Consider the following 13,405-nt stretch of genomic DNA (forward strand, 5'->3'; position numbering starts at 1 on the left):
ATTAAAAGCCTGTCGCCGCCGTGATGGATGGTGCAGATCGATGCAGCTCAAGTTGCCGCCCCTGCACGGAGGAGCGCTGTCCTGGCAGCAGGACGACATGGTTCTCCCCAGACTCTCATTCAACCAAACATTCACACGACTGAATTATAAAATAAAGAGAAGAAAGGAAAGGTCTTCCTTATCCACGCGGGCTTTCCGACATGGATGTCATCTTACTTTGTAATATCTGTGTTAGGAGAGAGGTGGAGGGGAGAGATACAGGATGGAGGGATGAGAGACGGAAGACGAGAGACAGACTGACCGGGACATACCAGCCTGGTTATTACCAGAGCCAAAGGGAACCAACACAGCTCACCAATCATTCGTCCACATGGCGTTAACTCATGGCACCATGTGAACACTCCTAATTACTCAGATGCAGTGTCTCCATTGCAGACGTTCCATCAAAATAAAGTTCTCATATTTGGCGACCTAGGTATACTAGGATCATTTTTATAAGCCAAAATCAGAATGTATGTGTAGGTATCATTGTTTGAATTAAACACGGTAGATGGAGACGGTTTAATAACGTGGCATATACAGCAGAAGGAACTGCTGGTGCAAAAGATTGATCCTCAACCATCTAGCAGGGGAGCCGGACCAAAGATGGCATTGCTTTTCAAACACTGCAAGGTATTCGGTTTTTACTTCATTTATGTATATATATATTTTTTTTACGGTCGATTGGCCAGAATAAAGATCTCAGCGACTTAACATACCACTGCCCCAGGATTTCGCCTTTGCAACAAGTCACTTCATCAAATTCCTGCCACTGGCCAATAGTTCTGTCGTCAAAAAGCAACAGCAAACCACATAGCAGGATGCTGACTTCCGTTTCACTGCTCTACCGAGCTGCAATCTGGATCAGCACAAGAACGGTCATACCAGCCATATGTGAAAGAGCAATTCCAGTTTGGGCTCAGCTCCTCAGCAGCACTGACTGGAACCTTCAGCAGTTTAAAAACCTCTCCCGTAACCTGTGCCATCAGTATCTTCAATCGGCTGCCGCGCTCTTGCACAAGCTTGCCTTCCACCCACCATGAGACGCCATTATTGGGACTCAAGCAAGTGATATTAATTTGCAGAAAGTGGCAGGATTGCTTTGTAAGGACTGATGGAATTCAGATTAAGGTTTACTCCTGGTTTAGCTTTTGGAACAGTTTGACATTTACAGCATTTATCAGACACTATTATCCAGACCGACTTACAATCAGTAGTTACAGGGGACAGTCCCCCCCTGGAGCAACTTAGGGTTTAGTGTCTTGCTCAGGGACACAATGGTAGTAAGCGGGATTTGAACCTGGGTCTTCTGGTTCATAGGCGAGTGTGTTACCCACTAGGCTACTACCACCCAATTCAGATGGTGTCATGACTTTCCTTGGGCGTTTGTGCCTTCCTGCCTTTCTCTTTGAAATACTTCTAACCCATGGATTGTAATCGGAAAGGAAGATAAGATGGAATGGGAAAGGGTTGTATCAGTCCTGCTTGAGTGTTACTCTTAAATCATTAGCAGACATACAATTAAACTGATATTTAACACAGTGGTCTAGCACATATTTCAACTTGAATTAAAATGTACTTTAAATTCTGTCAACTTTACTTAGTTACACCAGTTTGAATTGGAAAGATACCAAACAACAGTTTTTTTCGGGTATTCTCCAGATTTTATTCAACATATTGTTTTCTACAATACCTCAACAGAACTCTCTCAAATGTTGACAGACATGTAGTCTGGTGGCTGTAATAAATTATTACCCACCCATTCTCAGTTACAAATACTATCAATGTATTTAATGAAAATAAACTCTTTTGTACAATGTCACCCCCCCTCCAAAAAAAAAAAAAAAAAATCCATGATTCTCAAAAGGAACTGTTGTGTATATAAACACCTTGGTATGGAATGTAAAATTTTTGGTTGATGCTATGAATGGACAATCTGTATGAACATAAATTGCTTTAGTCACCATTATTGAATTGCCCCCTATTATTTCAATATATTTATTACAGCTGAGACAAAGATCTAATTACAATCTTCATTAGAGGGCTGCAACCTGACTTCCTTATATATGTGAGATGTAATTAGAAAAGATTCCTTACATTTCTTACATGCATATCCACTTAGCTGTTTCATGAGCCAAATGGAAATTCCAAATTCAGCAGACATAGAAATATAAGCCTTGATAGTATAAACAGCGAACGGGATCCTCATGCATCAAGCATATGTACATTTCAAATATCAGCAAATGAGAAAATTATGAGCTGGTCTTCAGCAAATCTGTAGGATGAAATAGACTGAGCATAAGCTTGTACTATGCCTGCTGTTACTGTGGATAGTTATCTGTATTGTTTTATTACTATTAGCAGGGAAAAGTGCAAAAAAATTGCATTCTCCAGAATGCACAATCAACGTATAACTGACAATTATTAGATAGTTACTACTACATGGCATTTGAAGATTTTCCTGATCTTTGCAACCTAGTGCATATAATATATATAAAATTATTTACACAACAATGGTGTATTTATGTATTTTATCTTAATCTAATCGCAGCATATAATTAATAACAACCAGGTCACCAAGTAGTAAAATGTTGTGTACCACAGTCCAGAATAAAAATGAACCCCCTGCTAAATCCTTTACACGCCATTATCTATGTGAGTAATCTAAAGATGATCCTAACACTGTTGAACATACACAGGTTTGATGCATGAGGCCGTAACTGCGCGGGTTAAGTTAAGAAAAGTAGTAGCTGAGGTCACGGACTGTAGTTATAATAATGTCCTTTACCCCGTCTAACTAACCTGTACCTGTTATCTGATCTGGACAACTGAACTAGGGTGTTTTATCACAAAACAGATGCAAAACGCAGTATGCAAGTAAACAGAGAAAAGTGCAAGTTAATTCCACAATCTTAACATGTTCGTGTGATGTAAGAAAACAGAAGCAGATTTAGGAATGTTTAAAACAGTTACAAGCATGAGACTTACTAAATGGTCTAAAACATTATAGACTATGGTGCAGTAGTTTTCCTGTACTTGCAACTCGTTATCATGAGCGCCACGCCTAAGGCATCTTTCTGTCTTCTGACTAAACAAACTGCAGGACATGACATCATGGGCAGAGGATAACATGCGCCTATTCCTTTAGCTGTGGAGGTTCCTCCGCGACAGACTCCTCCCTTTCATGTTCAGGTTTGCCTCTCCTGTTCTTCAGATGGATCCCAGCCAACCTTACCGGAATCTTAAGGCAAAAGAAAGAATAAAGATAATTTCAGTCTGGCTTTTTTTTTTTTTTTTACACATAATCTCTAAATTAGATTATGAAGAGATCCCACAACAGTGAGACACATTTTCAAGACGTTGTCTCGTCTCACCTGAGGCACTGCCACTGGCCTGCGAGTCGTCTGACATGGGCGGCTCTGCCTCCTCCTGTATGGTTGGCACAGAGGCTAGCAGACCTGAAAGAAACGGACAGAGAAACTGATATCATCCTGCTTAAATCAACGAGGGATAGGTGTGCACCACGGATGCAACACTCACTCAGTCCTCTGTAGTGTGAGAGCTGCTGGTAGACCTGCTTCATCCGTTCAATGTTGAGCCGACTGCTTTCAGCGTGGTTAATCATGGGTTTAGGATAGTCTACCCCCACCACGCAGTTGGCTGCCTTCTGCACAGATTCTGGGGCATTCCATGGTTCATAAATGTATCGGTTGGGATAGTCCTTTAGCTTTGGAATGTACCTCCTGGAAATGAAAAAGCCAAACCTTTATTTTAAAATGACCATCATGATGCCATATCCTTTACTTTCAGACAATTGGATGTCATACTCAGCATGGTACACAGGACATTGTCAACTAGATCTCCCTAATAATGAAAATAGAAATAAATACAGGAACGATGTACCTGATGTAGTCCCCGCTGGGGTCCGTTCTCCGGCCAAAGCCCACGGGACAGTAGCAGTGGAAAAACTGCTGGAAGAACGCGCTGCAGGACAGCCACATCCAGCTACCAGCATTAACGCTCCAATCGGCATCCAGCAGCAGCTCCTCGAACACCTGAGCATAACGCAGTCACACAAATACTGTATGCAACAAACTTACGTGGTCAAAGTAATTAAAAAAGAAATGTTTACATAAATCATAAATAGAATTTCCACTTTTCTCATGACTTTCTCAATTCAGTAATTTCGCTTCATTTTTGGTAAATGTTAGAAACGTTTTGTTTAATACTTCTGCCACAAATCTCAGTGTTGTTAATGTAAAAAAGGTAAAAAAAATTTGACTCCAAGGTTTCAAGTTACCTTCATGCCACTCTCCCAGCTGATCCACAGGTCCCCTCGGGTCAGGAAGCAGGCGACCGCGTGCCGCGCCAGGTGATGGATCCACCCTTCCTGTCTCAGCTGGGTCATGATGGCGTCAATCCAGGGAAAGCCGGTCCGGCCTTCCGCCCACTTGGCCAGCGCCTCGGGGTTGTGGTCCCAAGGGATCTGCACGCAGATGGGGTTGCTCTCCATGCGATCAAAGTTGGGGTTGTTGGTGGCCGCAGTGTAGAAAAACTCCCGCCACAGCAGCTGCCCAAAAAGTGACAGTGGGGGACTGCACCGCTTACGTAACTGAGGAAGGGGGTGGGAGTTGGGGCAGATCAATTAATAATATTACACACAGACACACACACAAAACAATTGAACAACTGAAACCCTCATCAAACGAACAAACACGAAAGCATTGTCCAGTATATACAGTACACTCTCCGAAATTTCAATACGGAGCTAAAGTTCAAGGTCAGAATAGGCCACGTACCTTCATGTACAGTTCCCGTAGGCTGTAGTAGAACACTCGACATGACAAGCAGCCGAACCGGAGGTAGGGACTAAGCCCTGTGGGACTGGCCATCAGTGAAGATACAGATATTCGTGGACGCTCAAAATTAGCCACCCAAGCCTAAAATAAATAAATAACCAGGGGCATAAAACCTCCATAATTAAAACAAGCATTTGGAGTACATAAGGCCAAAATTGCCTATAAAAAGGTAACTGATCTAGTGCATGGCCTCTTTCTGCTGACTCCAGGCTTGTTAAAAGATGAGGAGTTTATGATAGGCAGACATTTCATGGCCTTATAAAGGCATCCGATTTCTTACATTCAGCCAAATAAATGCTGTTTGCTAGAACGCGACATGAAGATGAATGAAACCACGGGCGTTTCAGGGGGAAGAAAATGTGGGGAGTTCAACCCACCTTCCTGTCTAAGTGCTTATTGAGCCGGTCCATAGCCTCAGTCTCACCACCCTTCCAGACAGCTGGTGTCTGGTCTACATTCTTAAATCCTGTAAGAAAGAGGAAAAAAAAAAAAAAAAAAACGCTGCACGTGAAGTTGGCGAACATGAGCTCCAGAACAAGATATTTGATATTTGACCCCACCCCCAGCCCCACTGTAAAAAACCCATATATAAGACAATCGAGCACCAACCCAGCTCCTCCAGAGAGGGCACACTGTAGTGCTCGTCGTGGTTGTCTGCGATCTTGGTACGGCAGCTGTCCATCTGCTCCCTTGTAATGGCCGGCAGTGGTTTCCTGGGCAACTCTAGCCGGTTCAGTATGGCCTGGAAACGTTTGAAGGTGAGCGGTGGACTGTTGTTGTTCATCTCAATGATCCTGTTGTATAAGTTCAGAGTGGACCTCAGTTATAAGAGAACCAAACGAGGGTGAGGGTAACAATGTTCATAGGAGCCATTCTGTATATCGCAAAATTATTTAGAATCGGTTATTTGATACAGTATCAGATACAACACATGTGAAAGCACAAATGCATTTAGTTTGAAATAATCAATACAGTTTTGTGTTAGGGATACGTGATGTGCTTCAAAAATTTGATCATGAGAAGGAGTGAAACAACACATTTACATTTATCAGAAATCCTTAACCAGAGCAGGACAGTCCCCCTGGAGACACTCAGGTTCAAATGTCTTGCTCAAAGACACAATAGAAGTAAGTGGGGTTTGAACCAGTGACTTTGTGGCCTTCTGGTTCGCATCAACCCAATATAGAAAAATAGAATGATTCTTCCTCTAGTCTAGTCATAATCTATTGAAATGCTGGCATGCAGAAATTATACGTTTAAACTGTTCTAAAAAAAAAAAAAAAGTGATTTATAGTAACATTTTTGTACCATCACACACACCTTTAAATGTATACAAACCAAATAGCTGAATTGTTAATACTTTAGACCTGTTCGTTCATCAAGACCGTGACCACATGCACAGTTACACCCCTTCCCATCTTATACAACCGCCGAGTGTATGCCATCTGTTCTGCACTCCTGATTGGACACTCACGTACGTGTGCGCAGCTGTGTCTCTTTGAATGACTCTACCCTACCACACGCTCATGTCGTCACTCCTACACTGCTGACGATCTGCCCCCTCCGCTCCCGTGGGCACATGTTCTGCAGTGTGACCTGCAGCTGCACTGCGCTGCCACAATGTGGCAGCACCAGTGAGCGGCACACAGCTGATAACGCCCATGCCCATGCACACATTTTTCATACTGATAATAAACTTTGACGTGTGGGTGTACAAGCGGGCATCCGCGATCTTTATCTAATCGTGAGCACCAGCTGATTTGTTTCTACCAAAGCATTTCAAGCACTAAATGTATATTTTTTAAGAGTTATGAGCTGTAATTCACATGAGTGAACGCACAACATCCTTACACTGCAGAAATATTAGTAACTGATTACTTAGCCGGGCATTCAGCATTAAATGAACCAGTTCACCACCTGATTTAGGCATTAAACCAGTGCTTTCAGTCTCCAAATCTGTCCTTATGATATATGAGACACTGCTTTTCCTAATACTTCCATGTTACAATTCCTGTTATGTACCAAAAAAGGACTCCTTACACAAATTACCTTAATAATTACAATAAACAGTTATTATTCTTTCTAAAATATTGAAACCTTCAATTTCTACTTATGTTTTTGTCTATTTCATCTGTATCTCAATTCTGATATACTATGTTGTCTAGTAACAAATTATTTCAATTTCAAGACCTGTACTTACATTAATATTTAGTAATTACATACATTACCTATCAACTTGAAAATTAGAGATTACATCATTAATATCCAATAAGGCTCAAAGGTATATTCAATGTAAAAAGAGTTTACTGTCAACAGAAGTGATGCAGTAGATTATCCAAATGATTTCAGCAGTCATCTAATAGGTATTATTTCAGAATAATGGACAAATTACATGCGGTTACATGAACAGTCCTAGTACACAAAGAAACCATTGCCTCCGATTTAACAAGGCACCCTTACACCCTTACCAATCTTATGAATGGGACTGAAATCAGGACTCTTATACAACTATACAGGGAGCCCATATGTCAGACTACAACATAATACAAGATGAGTGTCTGTCTATATTGCATAGAGCCGAATTGTTTATGGAAATGGCTTAGTGACAAATGCATTGGACTGGTTGTTATGGGCTGTGAATTTGGGTTGCATCTCTGGCAGGACACTGACTGGCTAAACAACAAATTGGAACCACTGATGCTACTGAGCAACCAAAAATGACTGTATTGGTCTAATTACTGCTCTCTTGCATCATAACAAGCGTAGAGAAGACTACAATTTAATAAAGACTACACTGCTAACAGTTCTCTTAACCTGCTTCAGCAAGAACCATCCCCCTAGACTCTCGAATTTACATTTACACCATTTATCCGACGGCCTTATCCAGAGCGACTTACAGTCAGTAGTTACAGGGACAGTCCCCCCCTGGAGACACTCAAAGTTAAGTGTCTTGCTCAGGGACACAATTGTAGTAAGTGAGGTTTAAACCTGGTTCATAGGTGAGTGTCTTACCCACTAGGTTACTACCACGTTGATGTGTGAGAGGAAATATACAAGTGAAGTAGAAGACTGTGGCTTTGACTGCAGGTTCACCTGTCCAGGTTGTAGAGCGTATGGGAATTCCGCACCACCGTCTCCACTCCAAACTCCTGTGCCATCTTGATGATGGCACCATCCCTCTCCTTCCCATAAGGCTCAGAATCATACTCAAATGTAAGGCGTGTGATGTTCCACTCCTTAAAGAAAGAAAGTGATACATTACATCTTAGATGGAAATGTTTTTGCTTCATATTTGACAACTTATATTTTTGATTCTTTTATTATATTCCATATGCTTGGTCATGTCGAGTAATAACCTAATAATCATTGCAATTAATAAAGCATGCATGTACAATATGCACATTACGTGCACACGCTTTAGTTAAATATATTTACATTTACAGCATTTATGAGACGCCCTTATCCAGAGTGACTTACAATCAGTAGTTACAGGGACAGTCCCCCCTGGAGACACTTCGGGTTAATAGTCTTGCTCAGGGACACAATGGTAGTAAGTGGGATTTGAACCTGGGTCCTCTGGTTCATAGGCGAGTGTATTACCCTCTAGGCTACTGCCACCCTATATATATCCGTTAATCTTTAGTGCATTGTACCAACGTTTTTCCCCTTGTTATAGCAACCCTCTACAAAAAAAACAACGGCCAAAATAATCATGGGGTATTCAAGTGCTTGCAGTTTATATATTTAATCAAAATAATAAGCATTCCTTTTACAATTCTCAGGACATCTAAACTCTGGCCAAGAAAAGTGGACCTTTGCAAATAGTAGGAGAGTCACCCATGCTCCAAGACGTCCAGTGTTCTCTTAAGAATAATGGATGAATCATATGTACTTACACAACATTATTTCAGCATCTTCCCTTTTCCAACAAGAAGAACTTGGGCACATAAGTCACCGACATAACCGGGACCCCACTTTGTCATCTGATGAATGGGACTGAAATCAGGACCCTTACACAACTCCACAGGAAACCCATGTGCCAACAGTCTCTGACCTACCGAGGGTAAGATAACTTTCTTCCAAAGCTCTGATCCGCTAGTCACTACATTAAAATTAGCTGAGTCACTCCTGATTCTGTTCACTGCTCATGGCTGGTGGCTGATTTTAAGACCTTCTGAATTGAACACAGAGAGTCATAATCACAGTTAAGACTACTGCAACTCACATTTTACCTGTTTGCCTCTCCCTGGCTTCTAACCTGCTCACACAAATGGTCTGACTCATATTTCGTCCTCTATATTGGCTCCCGTTCAAAATTTACATCCCACTTACAACATCGGCCATTTGGTGTGATTGTGGGGATTGTGCATTTCAGCCTGTGGAAAAAGTCTTCCTCCAGTGCAGAGAGTTCCCCTAACAAGCAGGCAGGTAGCAGGTAACCTTTATTTTAGGGTGACATGACAGCATCATGCAGTTGCAGCAGATATGTCGGCTGCAAATCCATGATGCAAAACCCCCATTCCTCCACACCCCAAATGTACTCTATTGGACTGAGATCTGGTGACTGTGGAGCCCACTGGAGAAACCAGTCGGACCTTGTAGCTGATGGTCAACAGCAGCACTCAGGTATACTGTGCCTGGCGTCTGCCTGTCTGTTTCAATGCTTCTGAGTGAGTATACATATAATATTCCGCATACCTTGGTTGTAAACAAGTGAATTTTTGCATTTACAGTCTGCCCGTTCTCCTCTGACACCAACAACTGCCGCTCACTGGATATTTTCTCTCTTTCTCTGCAAACCCATTAGACGGTTGTATGCGAAAAGCCCAGTAAAACAGCGGTTTTTCAGACAAACCTGCCTGGCAACAACTATAGCAAAGTCACTTAAATCCACTTTCTTCCCCATCCTGATGCTCAGTAGGACCTTCAAAATGTCTTCACCACGTTTGAGTTGCTACCATTTGATTGGCTGATTGGCTATATTTCTGCTAACAAGCAATTGATCGGGTGTATCTAATAATGTGGCTGGTGAGTTTACACTCAAAATAATACAGAAAATTTGGTACGAACCTTGAACAGTCGGGGGAACACCTCTGCTGGCTGACCTCGCACCACAAAGAGCCTTGAATTTAGTTGCCTGAGACTGGTGTCCAGGTCGGTCAAAGACTCCAACAAGAACCTGAGGGTCAGAGGTCAGGTGAAGGCAGCGCTGTTAAATCTGTTTTATAATATCTGCGAAGGTTCTCAGTCATCCAGGTCATACATATCACAAAAAAGGTTATTTCAGTGGCAACTGGGCTTGTTATGGATTCTGTTTTAAACTCTTCAACCACTTGTTTTCAGTCACCAGCATAGGATCGGGAAAGGATCAAGTGGCCAGAACGTTCATCTCGGGGACACTTAGACAGGATTCCTTAACAAATAAGTGAAAGGACCATAAATCTTTGACTTGTAAAAGTTTTGGCACGCACGCCATGCGTGGCCTGCGGTGACCCTCGGGCTCAGACCGAAGACCCTTTTCATTCAAGCAGGGCATTTGCAGTTTCCTAACCCACCTATTTACATGCTATTTCTATCCTGAACAGAAAACGGCAGCGTGTGTTAATTCTCGTATAAACTCTGATTCAGACTGGCGCTTGTTACGTAAGTAAACAGTCTCGGCTAACAAGCAAGCTAGGTTTCAGTGCGAATAAACAAAGCAAGATGCATTTTTTAACGTTAATAAATGGTTTAATTTAGACCCGTGTCTCCTGAGGATTAACATTAACAAGGGCTTTTTTAGTAGTTTCGTAGGCAGTTCAAGGCAAAATCTTTTTTTAGTTGGAATTATATTATCAACTAGCATGCTAGGTAGCTAACTAATCTGTAAACACGGAGTAAAATTATAAATAAAAACAAGACGGTGGCTTAATGAGTTAATCTAAAATGCGTTTTAAATGAGTAACAAACACAACGTATGCTTAGGAACCAGACCTCCATCGATTTATTCCCACATTAGCCGATCCAGCAAACCACGGGTCCAGAATATAAACACAGCGCACAGTGTCCGCGCCATTCAGCGCCTCCTGCAAAGCCGGATTATCGTGAAGCCGCAGCCCCTTCCGAAACCAGTGCACCGAATTAACCACCATGGCGCTCCCCTAGTCCGACATCATACAGCCCTGTCCGCGGGACGGTCGCACGGCTGCGTCTCGGCTCCTTTCCCTCTCGCCCAGCCACGTTCGCGACGCGCACACGTTCGGGAGCTGTGGGCCGGCGACAAGCGACGTCACGGTTTTCCTCCCGTCCTCGTCTCCCATTGGCCAGGAAGACGTCACGTGCCGGGAGTATTTACGCGAGGTTACGCACTCAGCCTGGCGGCGATTGGTTACTTCGCACGTGGAGCTCCGTCTTTGTCACGTTTACTTTTTTTGTGAGATCTGGATAGTTCCCGTTTAGTATTTCTGTCGTCGTTTTCGATTTCTTCGTTTGATCTCCTTGCAGGAAAAAAAAAACATGAAAAAAGAAGCGGAACGTGCGTGTGCTGTTCAGTGGATTAATTTAATAAAATGGTTTGGTTTAAATCCAATTTATTTTTAACTTAAAGTCAAACACGAGAATTCTACTTCCACCTACTGGAAGGTGTGTGGAAAACTACACAAATCTGGTGATAAGAGTCAAGACCCAACTTCATGTTTCTCAGATCACATCTGTAACCTGTGGGAGTGGAAAGGATGAGAGATCCATAAATTCAACAGAAACCAATTTTCCATTTTAGGTACATATTAGAAACAAGGACATATTACCACAGTACAGGAACAGTACAAAAATCACACGACCAGTCCTATATTCAGAACTATCTGAATATCAATAGGAGAGGAATTTTGTGAACAAATGAGAGATTTCAAACACGAACAAGCTTAGATAGGAACAGTACAAAAATGATAGTATAACCTGCCTTTATTTTTCACAACACTGATGCGTACCTGATTACGGGGCCACTTCCTTAACCGCTAGGCCACCACTGCCCCTGCTCCAGCTCCAGGTAGGGCTGGAGGGATGCTGCCCCCAGACGGACCCGAACCCAGCAAGATTTCCAGCTCTAGCGGGAGCTGTGCTGCTTTACAACTGGGCTCTAGTTAAGGTTATGGATTTAAAGTCACACGTTTTCACACCTTAGTTCGTTTGCTTTGGTCCGAATCAGTCGGTGAATCTTCATCATTCACAATCACGTGGGAACTTTATCTCTGCTGATTCGTCAGATGTGCTGCCGCGGGAACATCGAAAGTGAATACAGTGAATATTTGACGACATTCAGACATTACCCATAATTCACTGTTCTGCATGGGTACGCGTTATCAACAGGCAGACCGCACCAGAAGTAGGTAAATGCATGTAATATAATATAAAATCGCCAAAGCAACCACCAATCTAGGTCCATCGTGTCCACAGTCCACAACAGCAGATCTGTTTGCTGCGCTAACTTTTGTTGTTCCCGCGGTGGGGCGTCTACGGGAGTGATTGCGTCAACAGAGCCGCCATCTTGGGAGGGGCTGGTGCTCCTTCTAAATGAATGAGATTCTATCAGGACCAAGGTGGAATACAGAATTAAAATTTGAGAAGAGACTTTCATTGTCTTGGTTCGTCTGACATGTATTTACGACTAGCCGTGAATAAATTGATAGAGAAGCGTTTTTTGAAACTATAGCACATTTTGTATGTACATGTAATCTGTATATACATATTCTTTCTTTCAAAATAAACCTAAACTAAACATGCAGAAAAATGCAAATACAAAGACCACAAAAATGTTCCGGGTTTCAACCTTATCTGTCTGTATATGAGACAGAACAGGCGATACGTTTCCTAATGTCACGGTTCAGTTAGAAATGAAAGTGACTTTGAAACAAAATGTGTCCTCTGCTTTTAACCAATCATCCTTGACACATACAGTAGACAAGCAGGCACCCAGAAACACAGGCAACACAAGTTTTTCCCCTCATACACACATATGCAGATATTCACACATTCAGGGAAACACACCCTGGGGGTGAAGGCAAAAAGACCGCCCGATCCCCGCAGCAGCAGCTCAGACCCCAATCGGGCAGCCAGATTGTGAGCAAGGGTGTGAGAAGACTCCATGCCTACCCTTGTTAGTGCGTATTGTTCTAAAAATGCTTTTAAAACACGGGAGGGGTATGATAAACTGCAGTTGGTGTCAGCTTGGCCCCTCCTAAGAACCCTAAATGTCTAAATGCAATTAAAATAGAGGAGTGGGCACTGTCACCAGAGAAAAGTCTAAATGAATAGACCCTGTGGATGGCATTCGGTGTGCCCACTCCCAAGGTCCCATATGTATGTATAATGACAGGGTCAGTAATGAGAACGTCTAAGTTGTCATGAAGTGCAGGTGGCCACAAGGGGACAGAAGAGGACTATCTCCCCTGCAATCCAGCAACGCACCTGCACCTCAAGGCCCTATGTGTATGTTGGTATGACGGAGTGGGAGGGGGGAGGCATTTGGGGAC

The 13,405-nt window shown here is 42.7% G+C and overlaps 1 protein-coding gene across 1 annotated transcript; it reads right to left on the reverse strand.

Annotated features, from left to right (window-relative positions):
* Positions 1-1,680: 1,680 nt before the first annotated feature.
* On the reverse strand, positions 1,681-11,174 carry cry2 (cryptochrome circadian regulator 2). Its single transcript, XM_028986145.1, has 11 exons — positions 10,872-11,174; positions 9,969-10,077; positions 7,992-8,134; positions 5,508-5,692; positions 5,276-5,364; positions 4,839-4,979; positions 4,340-4,651; positions 3,943-4,094; positions 3,580-3,782; positions 3,414-3,497; positions 1,681-3,280 (listed from the first exon to the last, which is right to left on the reverse strand). The coding sequence occupies exons 1-11, from the start codon at positions 11,027-11,029 to the stop codon at positions 3,228-3,230; spliced, it is 1,629 nt and encodes a 542-aa protein (XP_028841978.1). The 5' UTR covers positions 11,030-11,174; the 3' UTR covers positions 1,681-3,227.
* Between the last annotated feature and the right edge of the window lie 2,231 nt (positions 11,175-13,405).

Source organism: Denticeps clupeoides, chromosome 7, assembly GCF_900700375.1.
Source record: "Denticeps clupeoides chromosome 7, fDenClu1.1, whole genome shotgun sequence".
Taxonomy (NCBI): domain Eukaryota; kingdom Metazoa; phylum Chordata; class Actinopteri; order Clupeiformes; family Denticipitidae; genus Denticeps; species Denticeps clupeoides.

Excerpts from the sequence above, each read along its gene's own strand:
- cry2 (XM_028986145.1), bottom strand. The coding sequence starts at position 11,029 with ATGGTGGTTAATTCGGTGCACTGGTTTCGGAAGGGGCTGCGGCTTCAC. Across the intron at positions 3,783-3,942 it reads CCCAGCGGGGACTACATCAG|GAGGTACATTCCAAAGCTAA; the intron begins GTACATCGTTCC and ends TTTCATTTCCAG. Across the intron at positions 3,281-3,413 it reads GGCCAGTGGCAGTGCCTCAG|ATTCCGGTAAGGTTGGCTGG; the intron begins GTGAGACGAGAC and ends TTTTGCCTTAAG.